The sequence below is a fragment of the Mycteria americana genome, chromosome 1 (genome assembly GCF_035582795.1).
Source record: "Mycteria americana isolate JAX WOST 10 ecotype Jacksonville Zoo and Gardens chromosome 1, USCA_MyAme_1.0, whole genome shotgun sequence".
Classification (NCBI taxonomy): Eukaryota; Metazoa; Chordata; class Aves; order Ciconiiformes; family Ciconiidae; genus Mycteria; species Mycteria americana.
In genome coordinates this window covers 94,863,370-94,879,218 of record NC_134365.1, presented here as the reverse complement: position 1 = coordinate 94,879,218, position 15,849 = coordinate 94,863,370, and the positions used below count along the sequence as shown (strand labels likewise).

At 49.9% G+C, this 15,849-nt stretch overlaps 1 protein-coding gene across 1 annotated transcript; it reads right to left on the bottom strand.

The window, feature by feature from the left end:
* Positions 1 to 1,608: 1,608 nt before the first annotated feature.
* On the bottom strand, positions 1,609 to 13,748 carry DRD3 (dopamine receptor D3). Its single transcript, XM_075491805.1, has 6 exons — positions 13,467 to 13,748; positions 6,679 to 6,791; positions 5,308 to 5,450; positions 3,964 to 4,160; positions 2,726 to 3,071; positions 1,609 to 1,883 (listed from the first exon to the last, which is right to left on the bottom strand). Exons 1-6 carry the CDS (start codon positions 13,746 to 13,748, stop codon positions 1,687 to 1,689), a joined length of 1,278 nt encoding a protein of 425 aa, XP_075347920.1. The 3' UTR covers positions 1,609 to 1,686.
* Between the last annotated feature and the right edge of the window lie 2,101 nt (positions 13,749 to 15,849).

Here is a 15,849-nt window from a genome sequence, read left to right as displayed (position 1 = left end):
GGACAATGGTTTTGCCTTTATCTTGGGAAAGAGAGGAAGCCCTTCCCGGACAGAGGAGCTGTGGCATGGACGCAGGCAGAGACAGCACACACAGTCATGCCCAGGGCTGTCAAACGAGCGCGGCTAACAGCACAGCTAAGCCTAGTCTTGGGCGTGAGAGCTGGGGCCTCGGATCCCGTACAGTGAGGGGGGAAAATGAGAGAAACTTGTTGAGGCTGTCCCAGGTCAGGTTTGTCTATACAAGGAGAAGAGCATTAGAGTGCCCTGACCAGCTTCCATGGTACGGCAGGGCTTGTCTGGTGTTTTCATCCAGGAACGACTGGAGATGGCTTTGTAAAATACTGCTGGGAAAAGGAGACCGTGGCAGGGCTGCATTTGGCCAGCTCCTGGAAGCTGGGACGTACGGACGCCCTGGGTGCTGACAGGTGTATCGGCGAGGGGAGCCAGGGAGAGTCCCGGGTCTGGTCCCGAGGCACACGTCCTTTCTTGCTGGGAGGGATGTTACTCAAACAGCTCTCCCCAGGCGTGGGCTGTAACAGGAGCCATTGCAGCAGTCAGACAGGACAAACCCTTAATCTAGCAGTGCTCCTGATGAGGAGAGGACCACAAGCAAATTGGTTCCAAAGAGACCACAAACAAGTTTTGAGACAGCGTGTATGCAACCTGCCCTGGCTGAAAAAACAGGTTTGAATCTATTGCCGGCATGACTGGAGCTATTCTAGGCCTTGTTCATTATTTAGTAGCCCCAGTAGGTGACTGGGTGTGTGGTAGTTAAGTAGTGGCCAATCTATCGCTGGTCCTTGGGTTAGGAAGACAGGGGATGCTGTGATAGTGTTGCACTTCTCATGTGACCTGACCTACCAGAGGGATGGTAGCCACCTCTCTACCTTGCAAGGAGCAATAAAATACAAGCTGGCAGCACAGGGGAAGGTTTCGGTTGCAACTGGGGCAATTTTCTCAAGTGCTGAGACTGACCCAGTTTTATGGGCAAACCTTTTGATGGAGACAACAGGGATGTTGCCATTTCTCCATCAGTGCTCCGTTTCTAAGTTTCCTTGCCAAATTTTTGCTCTTGGCTCCTGATCAAAGGGATCGGGATCCTTATCAAAGAGGTCATGTTCTGCCCTCTTAGTAGGACTGCTGCGCGTGAGCTGGGTGCCTGCTGCGGGCTGAGGCTCCAGCAGTGGGAGGGCAAATGCATTCCCAGCACGCAGGCGGTGGCGATGAGAGATGCTGTCCGCTGGGGTCCCGTGTGCTCTGCGAGCCTGGCAGCTCCCAGGAGCGGCACGCTGCGGTGCCTGATCTTCCACTGCACGCCCGGGTCTGCCTCTCAGCACCGCTGTGCCCAGCGCTGAGGGACCCACTGGTTTGCCTCTGTGTCTTCTTCCCCTCCCTCCCCAGAAGTGGGAAGCACTTGCACTCGTACTTTCTTAAGCAGGAGCGTTGAGGCTCGGTGCGGGAAGCCAGCTGTGCAGGTGGGGTGTGTTCCTGCTCTTCGCTCTGGTGCAGAGGTGCCCGGCTGTCGGCAGTGACCACGTCACGCCGACCACCACCCCTCACAGCAGCCGGGAGCGCATCACGCCCCATAGCCTGTAAAGCAGAGGGAGGGAAGGGCCCCGCGCCTTGTCCCCAGTCCAGGTGTCTGCTGCAAACCACAGCCTGTGCAGCCCAGGGCCAGCCCCGCGGTCAGCAGCAGAGGATCTTGAGGAAGGCTTTGCGGAAGTCGGTGTTGAAGGTTGTGTAGATGATGGGGTTGAGGGCGCTGTTCACGTAGCCCAGCCAGGTGCTGGCACTGTAAAGCCCCGGGGGCACGTGGCAGGATGGGCAGTGGGCGTTGAGGATGTGAATCAAGAAGAAGGGCAGCCAGCAGACTATGAACGCCCCTGGGTTTAGAGAGAGGGAGAAAACAATCCATGACTTTAGAGAAGCAACTACTTGGAAAGGGGCCTGCACCCGTGCCCTCTCCATCCATCCTCTCACTATTTCCATGCACGTGTCTGCATTTGGTAAACGCTGAAGGTGACGTTTATTCCTGATACAGAGGGACTTGGCAAGAGCTCAGGCTCCTTGGGACCAGTTATGTGAATGGATGTGGGGCTTCGGAAGTGGCCTGGTGACAGACAAAAGCAAGTGGCCACAACTTAGAGGGAAAGCCTGCTGCCTTGGCTGCTTTAATCAGTTACGACGAGGGCTGCATTATTTCCCTTCTACTACGGAGTTAACGAGGGGAAGCAGTGCGTCTGGTGACTGTGGCAGGCGACTGGGGCACCAGCCTGCCAGCTTCTCTATCCAGCCCTATGAGCTGGTTCCTCTGCTGCTCCTTGCCTCAGTTTCCCCTTCCGTAATTGGACCTAAGAGCTGCTGCGTGTATGGAAACTTAAGATTGTTCCAGCTTTATAATAATAATAATAATAATAAAATAAAGGAAAAGGGAAAGCAAAGGTCTTGGCTGTTGCTCCCTCTAGCAGGGCTTGTTGGACACTGATTTAAAACAAAAGGGTAACAAAACATAGCAAATAAAACACTACCATACTTGGCTCTCAACATTTAAGGATCCCTAAATGTCCCACCGTTGTCTCTCCTGAGTTTGTGCAGCAGTGACAGCTGAAGTCTGGGCCTGGCTTGCATTTTTTAAATCTCAATACTGTATTAGGAGATTCCTTGCTCTTGCAAGTCCCAAACCACCACCCCTTGCACCCCACTAGACAGCGTGGCTCTCACTCACCCAGGACAATAGCTAGCATCTGTGTAGCCTTCCTCTCCCGAAGCTGGATCAGCCGGGGCTGCTGGTGTGCTAGCTTCAAAGAGCTGATGGTTTTGCCATCGCTGAGCCTCCGTACCTCCAGTCCTGGCTTCGTACTCTTTCTCCTCTCTTCCAGCCTGCTGTGTTGTGTAGTCCCTGGTGTCTTGGCGAGGGATGCCTCGTGGCAGAAGCTGCGGTACCGCTGCAGGCTGAAGATAGTCAGCAAATTCCTTTTGGTAGACATCTCCTGGCCTGAGCATTTGAGTGGGAGACAGGGGGAAAAGGTGCCTTGGCATCTGTTTGGCAAGGCTTTTCTCTCCGTGTGTTCCTGCAAAAGAGGATGCCACAGAGGAACTGGGAACCATCCAAACCGTTCATTGGGTCAAAGGATGACAAGGATGACTCCTTAGCCCCACTTGCTTCTTAGGTTTTCACCATATCCTCTGGACTGACCTTGGCTTATCAGAGGGGTGAACCAGCACCGGACAACTCTCTGCCTCCATCCCACCAAGGAGAGAAGTACGAGAACAAGAAGAGCTGCAACACCTGCTCTGCTAACCTTTCACTTGTATTTTTGTGTTGGCCCTGCTCCCCTCAACATCCCATCCCCCCCCCCCCCCCCCTTTTAATGTAGCTTCACTGTGAGAAAATGGGTAAAACAAGCAGATATGCATGACCAGGTGATCCCTTTCAAACCATGGTGCTGGTTCCCATGGTTGCAGATATTTCATCTAGAAAGGTCAGTGGAACAAATGCTCTGTGCACCATGAGCATTTTGACCTCTTAAGTCTGTCAGATGAAGAGGCTTTTTTAAAAAATAATCTAGGTTAAAGCCTGTGAAGCCTTGAGAACAAAGCTTCGTAGAGCAAGAATCAATAAATGAAGACATTAAAATCAATAAATGAAGAAATTAGCCAGACTTCTGCATGGCTGAGAAAGCCCTGCTCTGAAGAAATATTGAAGTAGGCTGCGCTCTTTTCTAGTTGCTTGGTTCTGGAGGGCAAAGATACACAGGGAGTATCCTCTTTCTAGAAGGCTGAAAAGGATTTAGCTGGAGCTTCTGCATCTCAAATATCATGGTGTATGAGTGAGGGATGGGATGAAAACATGCCATGTCCTTTCTTTATGCTTTCCGTTCTGTGCTTTGACCCTTTGAGGAGAAGAGATGATGCATGCCCTGTCCTTTTTGACAGCTCCTACTGCATTCATGTGGCTCTTACTTTGTGTGCATAACACGGTTTGGTGCTGGCGCTGTGGCTGCCCTGCCGGGTGAGGGTTCGCTTCCTTTGCCTTTGTCTTAGCACGAGGTAAATCCGGACGTAGAGCAGCAGCGTCACCATGAAGGGGAGGTAGAAGGACACCAAAGAGGAGTAGATGATGAAAATAGGGTTGGATATGGAACAGACACTGGGATCCCCTGGGGAGGAGAAGAGAGAGAGAGAGAGAGGAGCGGCTGAGCTGCTTCGGTTTAGTACAAGGAGGCTCTGGTGCGTTGGCAAAGCAAGTCGAAAGGTGGCTGGGGACAAAGGCAGCCTAAGGAGTGCAAGTGTCTCCTATCTCTGCTGTTGCAAATTATACTGTGGCCTACCCCCTCCCCTAACTGATGCTTAAAGTGGACTCTGCCTAGGGCCATCTAGCACGACCCAGCATGCATCTGCCTGCTTTTCTGGCCAACAGCTCTGCCCTCTCCTCTCATGTCTATTCCCATCCTTTCTCAGAGGATCCTTTTTCTTTTCGTCCTTTCTCCTATTCCTCTGGCAGCATCTGAGCTGTCTAGATGCAGAGGTGTGCCTTCCCCCCATCTGTCTGCTCCAGGCAGGGGGGGACAGCAGCACTCCCCACCCCCTGTCCCCTTCTCGCCTCAAGCGCTGCACAGAGGGTGGATGGGGAGCAGAGGACTTCTGCCTGTGGCTCAGGGGGGAGGAAGGCTCCCCTGCCCCTCTGCCTCCAGGGAGAACGGGCCGCCCTAGGTGAGGGGAAGGAGAAAGACCAACCTGCTTCCAAGGAGGAGGCTAAATTGTTTGCTCTCCTCAAGGGATTAGGTGAGGAAGCAGACAGCCAGTTGGATGGGAAGGAGATTTCTCATAAGCAGTGCCAATATGCAATCCTTGCCGTTTAGAAATGTGTCCTGTATCGGATTTAAAACTGTGTGTCTGGACCTGTTAATATCGGCAAGATGCAGTAAGTCTGATGTGTGTGTGCGTGTTGCACGTGCTGCACGTCTGGAGATTTGCTCTGTGTGCGCAGAGTGATTGTTTGGGGGGATCTGTAGACCTGGACACTTTGATGGGCATTGATTTGGCAGTAAAGCAGGCAGGTCTGTCCTCAGAGTCAGCGTCAGTGTCAATAGTCAGTGTCTGCCTGAGCAAATGGCAAGTTTACAGACAAGAGCACATCTGCTCTCCAGCACTGGAGATTTTTCTCACCCTTCATAGCTTTCTAGTTCCCTAAAATTTCCTCTGACTTGGAAAGTCTGCAGGACCCACGCTAAATGACCTGGCCATACACAGGGCAGCTCCATTTCCAACCCCTCCCTGCATGCTATCGTCTGGCATGTCACCTACCTGTAGTATTGGAGCCGAAGAGGAGAGGGCACGACACTGCGAATGCCAGCATCCAGACTATCACAATCATCAGAGAGACTCTCCTGCAGGAGCTCTGCCCAGTGCTGTACTGGTACTGAACTGGTTTCACCACTGCGGTGTATCTGTGGGCCCAACCAGTTCCAGAAAGAGGAGAGGTAAGAATGGAGGGAGGAAAAGGACCAGGTTTTAAAAGGAGAAATGAAAGCCATGTAGGGAACATGATGGCGAATGTGGTGAAGAAATGGAAGAGGAAAGGAGAGAAGACCAGGTGATGGGATCAGCAATTTGTAGAAATGGTAAGCAGGGCATCGGGGGGAGGAACAGAGGAAATCGGAGTTAGTCGGCAGCACTGCAGAGAACGCTCTGCAGAACTGCCGGCATTGTGAAGCTACAAGGTTTTGGATACCAGATGGATCTAGAAACCCCAGGAAACCCCCATCCCTCAAGCCCCTAGGGTTATATGTGCACTGCTGGGAAAGAGCAGTCTCTGGAGCAACCACAGCCTGCTATGCTCCGTGCCTCAGCTGCCTGCCCTGGTGTTGGCCTCGCTGACAGCCGGAGGATTGCCCACCGGCAGGTGCCCGGGGCCTTCGGCTGCCGGGGTGCCCCAGGGGATGCAGCTCAGCAAGGCTAGGATGTGGAAGGCACAGGAGTCTCGTCTTTTGGATAGCCCAGGGGCTGCTCCTTGCAGACAGAGCCAAAATGAAACGGGGATAAAGATTCCCATGCAGGAACACTGGACCAACCCAGTGTTGAGAGCTGCTTCGTATGATTACCCTTGAACCACATATTACAAAGGTACCGCATGCAGTGTTTTTTCCTTTCCCCACTCGTCGGTCCTAACAGCACCATGTGTGCTGAGGTCTTGGCTCCCAGCCCTCAGCGTTGCTTAAAACAGGCTCAGTTTTAAGATGCAGAGAAACAGGGCAAGGCTGAAGTTTACACAGCAATAATCTTCACCCCTCCCTATGTATATGGCAGGATTTTGTTTATTAAAAACTCATGAGTAAGGTCTCCAGAAGGAGAAACCCTCTTTGAGACTCGGTGGGAATTAGATGACCAATTCTGGTTCCTGCCTTCAAAAAGCATGAGGATATGGTTGACTACCAACTGGTGATGCCTTATCGCTTGTGTCTCTCTGCCCTTTTCTTAAGTGCTGACATCTTCTAGCACATGATGGGCAGAGCCAATTTAATAGCAGTAGTGGCAGGGACAGGCTTGCAGGGAGGTTCGTGTTCCTGAAGACACTGATGCTGCCCGTGCAAACCCCAATTCCTTGTCCCTGCCACTCTTGGATACAGGGCCGACCCCCATCTCCAGACTATCCCCCTGGATGCTGTTGGCTCTCACCTGTCAATGCTGATAGCACAGAGGTTTAAAATGCTGGCTGTGCACATCATTACATCCATGGTGACGAAGATATCACAACAGATGCGGCTGAAAGTCCAGACTCCTCCGGTCACCTGCACCAGCAACCACAAAACTGTCAGCCTTGCTCTGCACCGAGTCCTGATAAGTTATGTATAAGGAGGTGCTCTCCTCCAAGTATCTCAACAGCTAGATGAGTTCATGTCCATTGTGATGTGCAGAGGCAAACTGATGCACCTATGTTGTGTGCAAGATAACACAGTGGTAGGTCATGGAGAAGGAGCCACATCATGATTTCAATCCTTTAGTTACTCTTACAGAGAGAGGCAGGGTGAAGAAATAGATAGCAGCTACCCCTTCCCTTAAGGCCTAGCATGATAAATTGATTTAAATTTGATATCACTCTATATATCCTTTGATTAAGGATTATCTGAGCAAATCTAGGGGCTGAAAGTGGTTCTCAGCTTAGCCGCTGGAGTTCTCTTGCAGGCAGTGAGCTGGAAAAGTACTGAAAATTTTATGCATTTATGTATAAAACAGAGACCTGAGACCCAAGGCTTCTCTAAAACCTTATTTGGATTCTTATCTCAGTTACAGATTTTGATTATCAGATCTGAGTGAGAACTCACAAGCTGTTTGGATAACGGGTTTTGGTTTGCTACCATGTCTAGCTTTTGTTCTGGTTGTTTTGAATTTTTAATCTGAAGTGTGTAATCGTGAAAGCTTCGCTGTGGCCAATCGTTGTGACGGAGAAACGCATTTTTTGGCCCAGCCATGAAGTTCTTGCCGATGACCTTTTCGGTTGACAACAATATGCTCCAGCCACCGTGTAGCACTGCTCCCCTCGGGGCTGGGATGATAGCCTGACGCCGAGCGAGATGGTCTGCCTCAGCAGACCATCTCCTGCTCCTTGCAGCAGACGAACAAGGAGACAGCCTGCCCTCCAACACATAAGCCCGTTGGATGAGTACAGCAAACAAATCCAACGCTGCGCTGGTTGGAGAAGGAGGGTAGGAGAGAAAGAGGGAGGAAGGGCCTTGCTTGGAGAGAGCTTGGATTTTAGCCTTCGGCCCCGTAGATCCTGCCGGTTCAGCTGGATCCTGGGAAGCTACCAGGAACTGGCACTAGTTCCCGGTCTCTCTGCTTAGATTTAAACCGCATCTGGAGTACTGCATCTGGTTTTGGGGCCCCAGTACAGGAAAAACATTGATAAACGGGAGTGAGACTAGCGGAGGGCCACCAAGACAGTCCCTGGGGGCTGGAGCACTTGTCCTGTGAGGAGCAGCTAAGGGAACAGGGCTTGTTCAGCCTGGAGAAGAGGTGGCTTTGCGGGGGAAGGGCTAACAGCAGTCCCCTAGTGCCTAGAGGGAGCTGAAGAAAGTTGGAGCCGTGTTACGAAGAAGATGGAGCCAGGCTTTTCACAGCAGTGTGTGGTGGGAGGACAAGAGGCAACAGGCATAAGTTGAAAGAAGAAAGGTGCAAACTGGTTCTGAAGGTAAACTTTTCTGACCATCAACTGGCAGTGGAGCCAGTTGCCTGGTAAGACTGTGCAGGCTCCATCCTTGGAGGTTTTCAAGACTCACTCAAAAAAACCCATCCCAGATCAGGCTGGAGAGGGTGCCACAAGTAAGCTTGGCGTCCAAGGCAGTGGGTCAACGCTGCAGCTAGCGTCGATGCCTAGGAAGGATGCGGCTCCCTGCAGAGAGAGGCACTTGTATAAATACAGAATGTATTCAGTATTATTCAGGAAACAACTGTGCGAGTCGTTTTCAGAGTTGTTTAAGAAATAATCCTGAGAAATGTAAATGGTTTTGATTGTGCCAGCATTCCCACACATGGGCGCAGAACCTCGCTGAGGTGAGCTGTGTCTTTAGGGTGTTCTCTGCTGGACCCAGCTGCTACGTGTCAGAAGTCAGGTAGTGAACGAGGCAGTCTTCCATTAGACCCCCTGACTTGGAAGGAATGCAGGCGAGAGAAATGGGAATTGGCTTGCAAAATGCAGTAGGGAACTCTGCTGTCATCTTCAGCTCTCTGATACTTGTGGGGCTCCTTTGTTTTCTTTTAAAAAAAGCACGCAAAGGGAAAAAAAAACCACCAAACCAAACCCTTAGAGCTTTTCTGCACAATTAGGTGTGCTACAAGGCGTGCAAACTGAAGGCTGTCCCTCTGAAATTAGGAACCTTAACAGGAAGGTTCAGTTTTCAAAGAAACCGCACACCGTTTTTGCTTTAGTTGCAGATTTTGAGATCTGCTTGACGACCTCAAAATATATAAAGACATTATAAATGCTGGAAGCCTTTGCTGTGGGACCCAGTAAGGGGTGTTTCTGTCGTCTGAGGCAAAATGCAATGCAGTGTCTGTGCGATCTGTGGCGTCTGAAGGATATTTCACCAGGAGCTGGTGCCAGGTGTTCGCATGAAAGCCAGCTGCCGCTAGCCCAGCAGATGTGCAAGCACGTAACTGAGGGAGTTTCCAAGGTCCTGAGCACATTCAAATGCTAAGCCCAAGAATGTGAACCATTAAAACTGAAGAAGGTGGTGGTGGGAATGGCTCTGAAGTGAACCCTCTCAGGATGATGCATTCAGATCACACCACCTGCATACTAAGCTGTAGCTTGTATTAAGAGGATGCTTGACAGATCAAAACGTTTGGGCTTAAAACCCCTTCTCGTTTCCACCAGCCACAACTTCTAAAATGGGGAGTAGCTCTGCTGAAGTCGGCGAAGTAGTTAATATTTACCTGTTGGGTACGCGCACCCAGCATTTATTCCAGAATTTAACAATGAAGAAAAGCCTTGTTATTACAGGCCTCGTTCATAATTTTTTAAATTCTATTTCTGCTCTTCCTTTTATTGCTCTGTTCCGCTCATCTTTGCTACAGCAGCTAGAACTTGCTAGTGTGCATTTCTGGTTTTCATGTGCTGGCAGGGTACCTGTTCTTTATCCCCCTGGTGCCTTTTGTCCAGGAATCTCAAAGCACATCACAGGTATTAATTGAATGAATCCTCACAACTGCCTGGGTGAGGTGGATGGTCAAATATTATTCTCTTACAGCTGATGAGAGCAAACCACAGAGAGATGAGCTGATACAATCTCTCATTACCACTCAGTGCGTGTGCGGCAGAAGTGGGAATAGAGTCCAGGATGAAATCCTGGCTCCATCAGTGCTAAAGCTCCCTATAGACTATTCAGGTCAGGTTCTCACCTCATCTTTCTTGATGACCAGCCTGCTTTATCCACAAAATTGTGGTATCATTATTTTTAACTTTCCAACCCTATAAGAAGTCTTCCAGTTTAAAAAAAAAAAATCATTGTGCATTCATAAACTTATGCAAAGCCATCACTCTTCTGAATCTGTAAAAATAAACAAAAGAATCTCTGTAATCAGATATGTAGAATGATGCCGTATTGAGTTCATGGATGGGAAAGTACGAACACGAAGTTGCATCAGGTGATGGCAGGCACGTAAGCAGCAGTGCATCTAAGCATGCTCACTTAAGCATTTTGTGCTTAAGAGGGTGTTCATCTTGGGGGTGCTGTTAGCTCCCTGCAGCTGCGAAATGGCTGCTTATGTTTTTGCATGGTGGGAGTAACTAAGACCATGCATGCAGTCAGGCCTGCTGACAAGTGGTAAACGGCTGAGCTGCAGTAACTCAGCTGTCTGTCCTCCCTTTGACGGTAGTCTGGCAAGCTCCTTGAGCTCAAAGAGCAGCTGTAGGTCTCACTGCTCCGGTGTGAGAACCACAGGGGAGGACGCAACGTTACTCTCACACGCTCTGAACAGAGCTGCAGACTGGACCTCAGTGACAATCATCTTCTGAAGGTTTTTTCCCTTTGGAGGTAGAACTGGATGTTGTGAGAAGACTGAGAAGGATGCTCCAGGCCATGCTGCTACATGTCCTCCTCTTATACAATGACTATAAGGCATGATGGCATTTAATACCATCAAAATTCAGTGGGCAGGATACCCTAATGCCACTGTCTTAGAAACCTTGGTGAGCTTCAGCAGTAGTGCCAGCCACAGCATCAGAGGTCAGTAAAGAACTGGGGTAGCAGTACTGGTATATTAGACCTACCTGTTGACCCCAGAAGATTGCTAGACACAGAGCTGAATAGCATTTTTGTGCCAGAAACTTCATTAGGTGGAGACGAGGATTTTGAGGTTATAAAATGTTCCTATTGTTGCTCTGTCACAGCCTTCCCAAAAGACTTCTCAGAAAGAGACGGTTCTAGTCTGCATGACTGATAAAATGACAAATTTCACGGAGAAGGTCCAGGCCACAGATGGCTCTAAAAACTGAGTGTAAAGCACAAAGTTCACAAGTGACATTTAAATCTGAGGTATTTAGCTTCTTTATAAATAATGGCCAGGTCTCAGATGTCTGGTTTGGCAAACATTCAGTAGATTAATAGGTATTGTACACGGTTTTGGGGACTGAATGATTTCTTGGCAATTTCTTGGCCCATAGTGTACTGAAGCATGATGCCATTTCCGCTTCATTGGTAGCATTGCTGACCCATAAACAGCAGCAAATATCTAAAAGACTTTGGGTCTTTTTGGTCTGTTTTTTTAAATCTTAGTCTTGCTGAGTCCTACAGCCTAGTTCTCTAGGAGGTACTGCGCAATGCTGGGAGTGGTAGGTTGGGTTTGGGATGTGGGGGTTCGTCTCCCTGTTGTTGGGTGACTCTTGGATCAGCTACTTCGATTACCCAAGCTCCACAGATGGAAATGAATCTTGAATGGGTCTACAAACACAACTAGGGAACGGACCTACTGCTGTGCTCACAAATCGTGACCACAGTACTGCATGGGGGCAGAGGCTGCCTCACAGATGTGCCTCAGTCCCACCCTGTCCACAGCGAGAGCAAGCGCTAAGTCTTTTCTAAGGCAAAGCATATTGTGATTTCATTAAAGATTGGAATACGCTTGAGGTGATGGACTATTCCAGTCTGAAATAAAATTTGACTTTTAGTAATAGTTTTTAGTTTCAGTCAAATTGCAGAGTCTAGTTCTGTCTTGCTGGGATGGCTTCCCCACACACACACACTTACTCCTTGCTTTTTAACCATTCGATGTAACACAACTCAGCTGTACACATCCTGCAGGCCAGCTCCAGGACCGCTCCACACAGATTAATCTCAATGTTGCTACTGACTTCATTAGGAACATGATCGCACATGCAGCATCACGGTGCTCTCTTTGTTCTTTCACGCCACAGCGATGCTATACATAAATAATTAACCATCAGTGCCCCTACTAATAATGCCTATACACAGAGAAAACCCTTAATTTCTCTTAATTGTAGCCTTGCTGAGACTGCAGTGGGCACAGTTTGGGAGATTGGCTTGGATTAACACAAGGGAAATGCCTAGGCTGGGTGCCAAAGCTTGGAGCTGTGTTGCCTATCCAACATACTCCAGTGGCAGAGGAGGGCTGTAGGCCACTGCCAGTCCCCTGCTACTCGATCAAATCTCCTTGTACCCACATCGTAGGTCTGGCATTTGCTGGTGTTGTCCCGTCTTGTCCTACCTTCTGTTCACGCACTGCGCAGTCCATATGCTCAAGTCAAAATCCCTCTTTGCTTCTGCTTTGTTTTGTCGGGAAAGAGGTCAGCCAAAGGTGCGCAACTGCCAACAGAATATTTAGCCTACCCTTCAGCCTGATCCCGGCTTGCCCCTTGCAGAAAGAGCACGAGGCTTCAGCGAGATCATGGCTCAGAGGCTTATTCTGTCTCTGTTAGCATGAGAAAAGGGTACTAGGTCTCAGCTGAAAGCTTAAGGCTGATAGATGTTCACCCTGATTTTTTCTAGACCTACCAATTTTTGTAAATCAGTGTAAAAATACTGAAGAGAACAGATAAAAATGTCAGCTGTAGCATACCTTCATGTATTTACTTTAGTAAAAATATTTGCCCCAAGAGTGGCTTCAGTAATTCAGGATTTTGCCGCAGTGTGAGGGGATTTGGTTTCCCTCTTTGCTGCCCTATATGTGATGGTGTTGTCCATACTGTGCACGGTCATGCCAGTACAGTTTTACACCAGCCAATGAGCAAAGATCAGGGAAATGGAGAATAACACCCTGAGGACTTGATGAGTCCTTTGAAGTTATTGTGAAAATGCTCACATGACTTAAAGAAGTTTTGGAGCATGTTCTTCAGCTTCATCTCTTTGTCAGCCTGCTTGGGGAATGTTGCTTGGAGCTGACCTAACATCATGGACCTTAAGGCTCTTAAACTCTGCAGGAGACGAGGATTTGACTGCCCTCGCTTGTCTTCTGGCCAGCAGGAGTAGGGATTGATCTGGGCTCTAAGATGAGTCCTATGAGGAATTTCCACCCTATTGCCTCCCCCGCCATTCCTGAATCATCATGGTGCTCACTGGCAACCCCTCTGGCTGATGGAGTCAGCTTCAAGGATGCTCAGATGAAAGTGATATTAGCACATCAGAACCCACAATCTACAGTACTGGCTGTAGCCCAGCTGCCGTTCAAGCTCAGAGATGCTGTGCTGTGCCAGGAAGAGCAAGGCTCAGGGTATCTGCTGAGGGGTGGGACTGTCGTGCGCTTGTCCGGCATGAGTCCAGACTACGAGGGCCACCTGTGTGACATTGTGGGCTGCCACCCACCCCACAAGTGCCCCAGAGCTAGCTGGGGGTTTAAAATGTGAATGGACTTTATCTGTACCAGAGCTGGCCTATCCTGAGAGCGTGCACTAACACCAGTGAGCTTGTACTGTGGTTCAATTCTGCTAATCTTTCCAAAGATGTACTCACCTCCAGGTACACCACCCATGGCATCACCAAAGTAGCCACCAGCAAGTCCGCCACCGCCAGGCTCACCACAAGGTAGTTTGTTGTGGTTTGCAAGGTGCGTTCCCTCAGCACGGCTAAGCAGACCAGCACGTTCCCAAAGATGATGGCCAAAATCAGGATGCAGTAGCAGAGGGCGTAGTAGGCATGTGAGTGTGGCAGGTCAGACTCTGTAGTGTTGTCTGCCCCACAGGGAATGGGGTCGGTGGTGTTAGGATGACTGCTGGTTCTTGTGAAGAGGGCCATGGGGATGCCGCTGCAAAGACAAAGAGATGACTGAAAATCACAGTAATTCTGGAGAACAGTACCTGTTGTGGATGGTGTACAACTTTCATACTTCCTTCATGAAAGCTACTTCAAGCCAATTATAGAGGTCTTTTTTTCTGCTCGTATATAGACAGAGCTTTACGTAAAGTCTTGCTTGGCCTGTTTTGTTTTTCATTGAATCTAAGCCAAGAGAAGAATGCAAGATTTCACCTCCGGTGTGCATCTGAAAAGTGCATCTTACCAACCAGTGCAGCTGTATGGAAAGCGGCAATGGTTTTAAGATGCACCAAAGTCATACCACAGTGCAAGCCAGCGGGCAAGAGCGCAGTCTGAAAGACAACCATTTGTAACGCTGAGGAAGACCCAACACAGTTACCCAAACCAGGGCTTGCTCAGAAGACTGGACCTAGTATCTTTTCTTCTGGGAAGTACCCTCCCCCTTCCCTCATCAAAAAATGTCTTCAGTAACTTCACGCACTCGAGTGCTCAGCAGCCTGGCAGAGAGAGTGCACCTGCAATACTCAAGTAGCTTCTTGAACCCTGGCCGCCTGGCAGTAAGCACCACCTACTGAATTACTCTTTTCCTGCAACGTGTTTCAGTCCCAGGCTTTCTGTTCAAATCACACCCCGCTTCAGCCCTGCCTGCCTTGCCAAAGCTTGACTGTCAGTGCTGCCCCCATTTCACCCATACTGTGCTCTGTGTTTTCCATGCCCGGCCAGAAGATGTGCTTCCTGTGCTGAAGAGCAAATCAACTTGTCATTTGGGATGAAGTAATGGAAGGATGCTTGCAGGGTACTCTGCATTTCTTTTTCTTACAATTGATTCATGATTGTACTCAGGAATGTACCCTTCCTTGCTTAGGAGGAGGATGATTTTTTCCAGGTATATGAAGGCTGCTGTCCCAGGGTTGGTCTGTGACATTTAATCGCTTGTATCTGATTTTTTTCTTTCCTTGCTAGTGCTCCCATCGCTGAACTCATCAATATGACAGGTACGAAAGGCAAGGACAAAATGTTTGCAATGCCCATGGTATAAATACTACTCCTTGTTCCACCTCACCCCTTGAACAGCAGCATCTGTGATGCACACGCTCCTGGAAGAGTAGCTGTGCAATAGGTATAAATTGCTCCAGCACCCTGGCACATATTCATCCTTAAAACTGGTGTCACTTGCTCCTTCTGGTTTGTAGTTGGGAGAGGACAAGGCCTGAATGAGATGGAAACTGAGCATCCCTCTGTCCCGTGAACACAGATCCCTCGGGACAGAGGTGAAACAATCCCTTATGGCATGTGTGCTCTTTGAAAGTGCCTGTGCTTGTCTCTCCTTCCCTATCTTTATCCTGCCTGCCCCTGACAAAGAAGTTAAGCCTTCCACCGGATCTGAAGGATTTCCCGTAGCGTGAGCGCTGCTGCCGAGTCCAGGACTGTTTGTTCATAAAACAGTTCAGCTGCAGCCACCCAAAGACAGGACTCATTTTGCAGCGTCCCTTGCACTGACACAGCTCCTGCTCTGGGAAATCTGTGTTGTCTGGGGCCGCGAAAGGCTAGTTCTGTAGCGCTGGAAAAAAACTACATTGAGCAGCTGCCTGGCTGATAAGCAAAGCCACGACAGGGAATGAACAAAACATCACGCACAATATAACCAAATGGCTTAAGGCACCGCATTACACAGTTTGCCTGCGGGTTTCCTGCCCTGTCTCCTGCCCCTTACATCCTAAAGCACTGTTTTCGACCCTCACCCAGAGGCCAATCCTCCCTGCCAGGATCCCTCCCAGCTCCCCCCCCAGCCCTGCCAGGACCCCCAGCCCTGGACTGCCCCACACCCCCCGGCCCTGCTCGCTCTGCCCGCGGCCAGGGTGCTGCCAAACCAGGCGAGTACCGGAGTACCGGGATACTGATGTGCCGGGGTACCGGGATACCCGCATACGGGGGTGGCGGGACACAGGGGTACAGGCACACCGGGACACCAGGGTGCCGGGATACCCACCTCCCGGGCCGCCCGGGCAGCGAGCTGCGGCAAGGACAAGGGTCGCTGCCGTGGGGACGATCAGACGGAAGGGAAAGGGAGGGATGCTCCTCC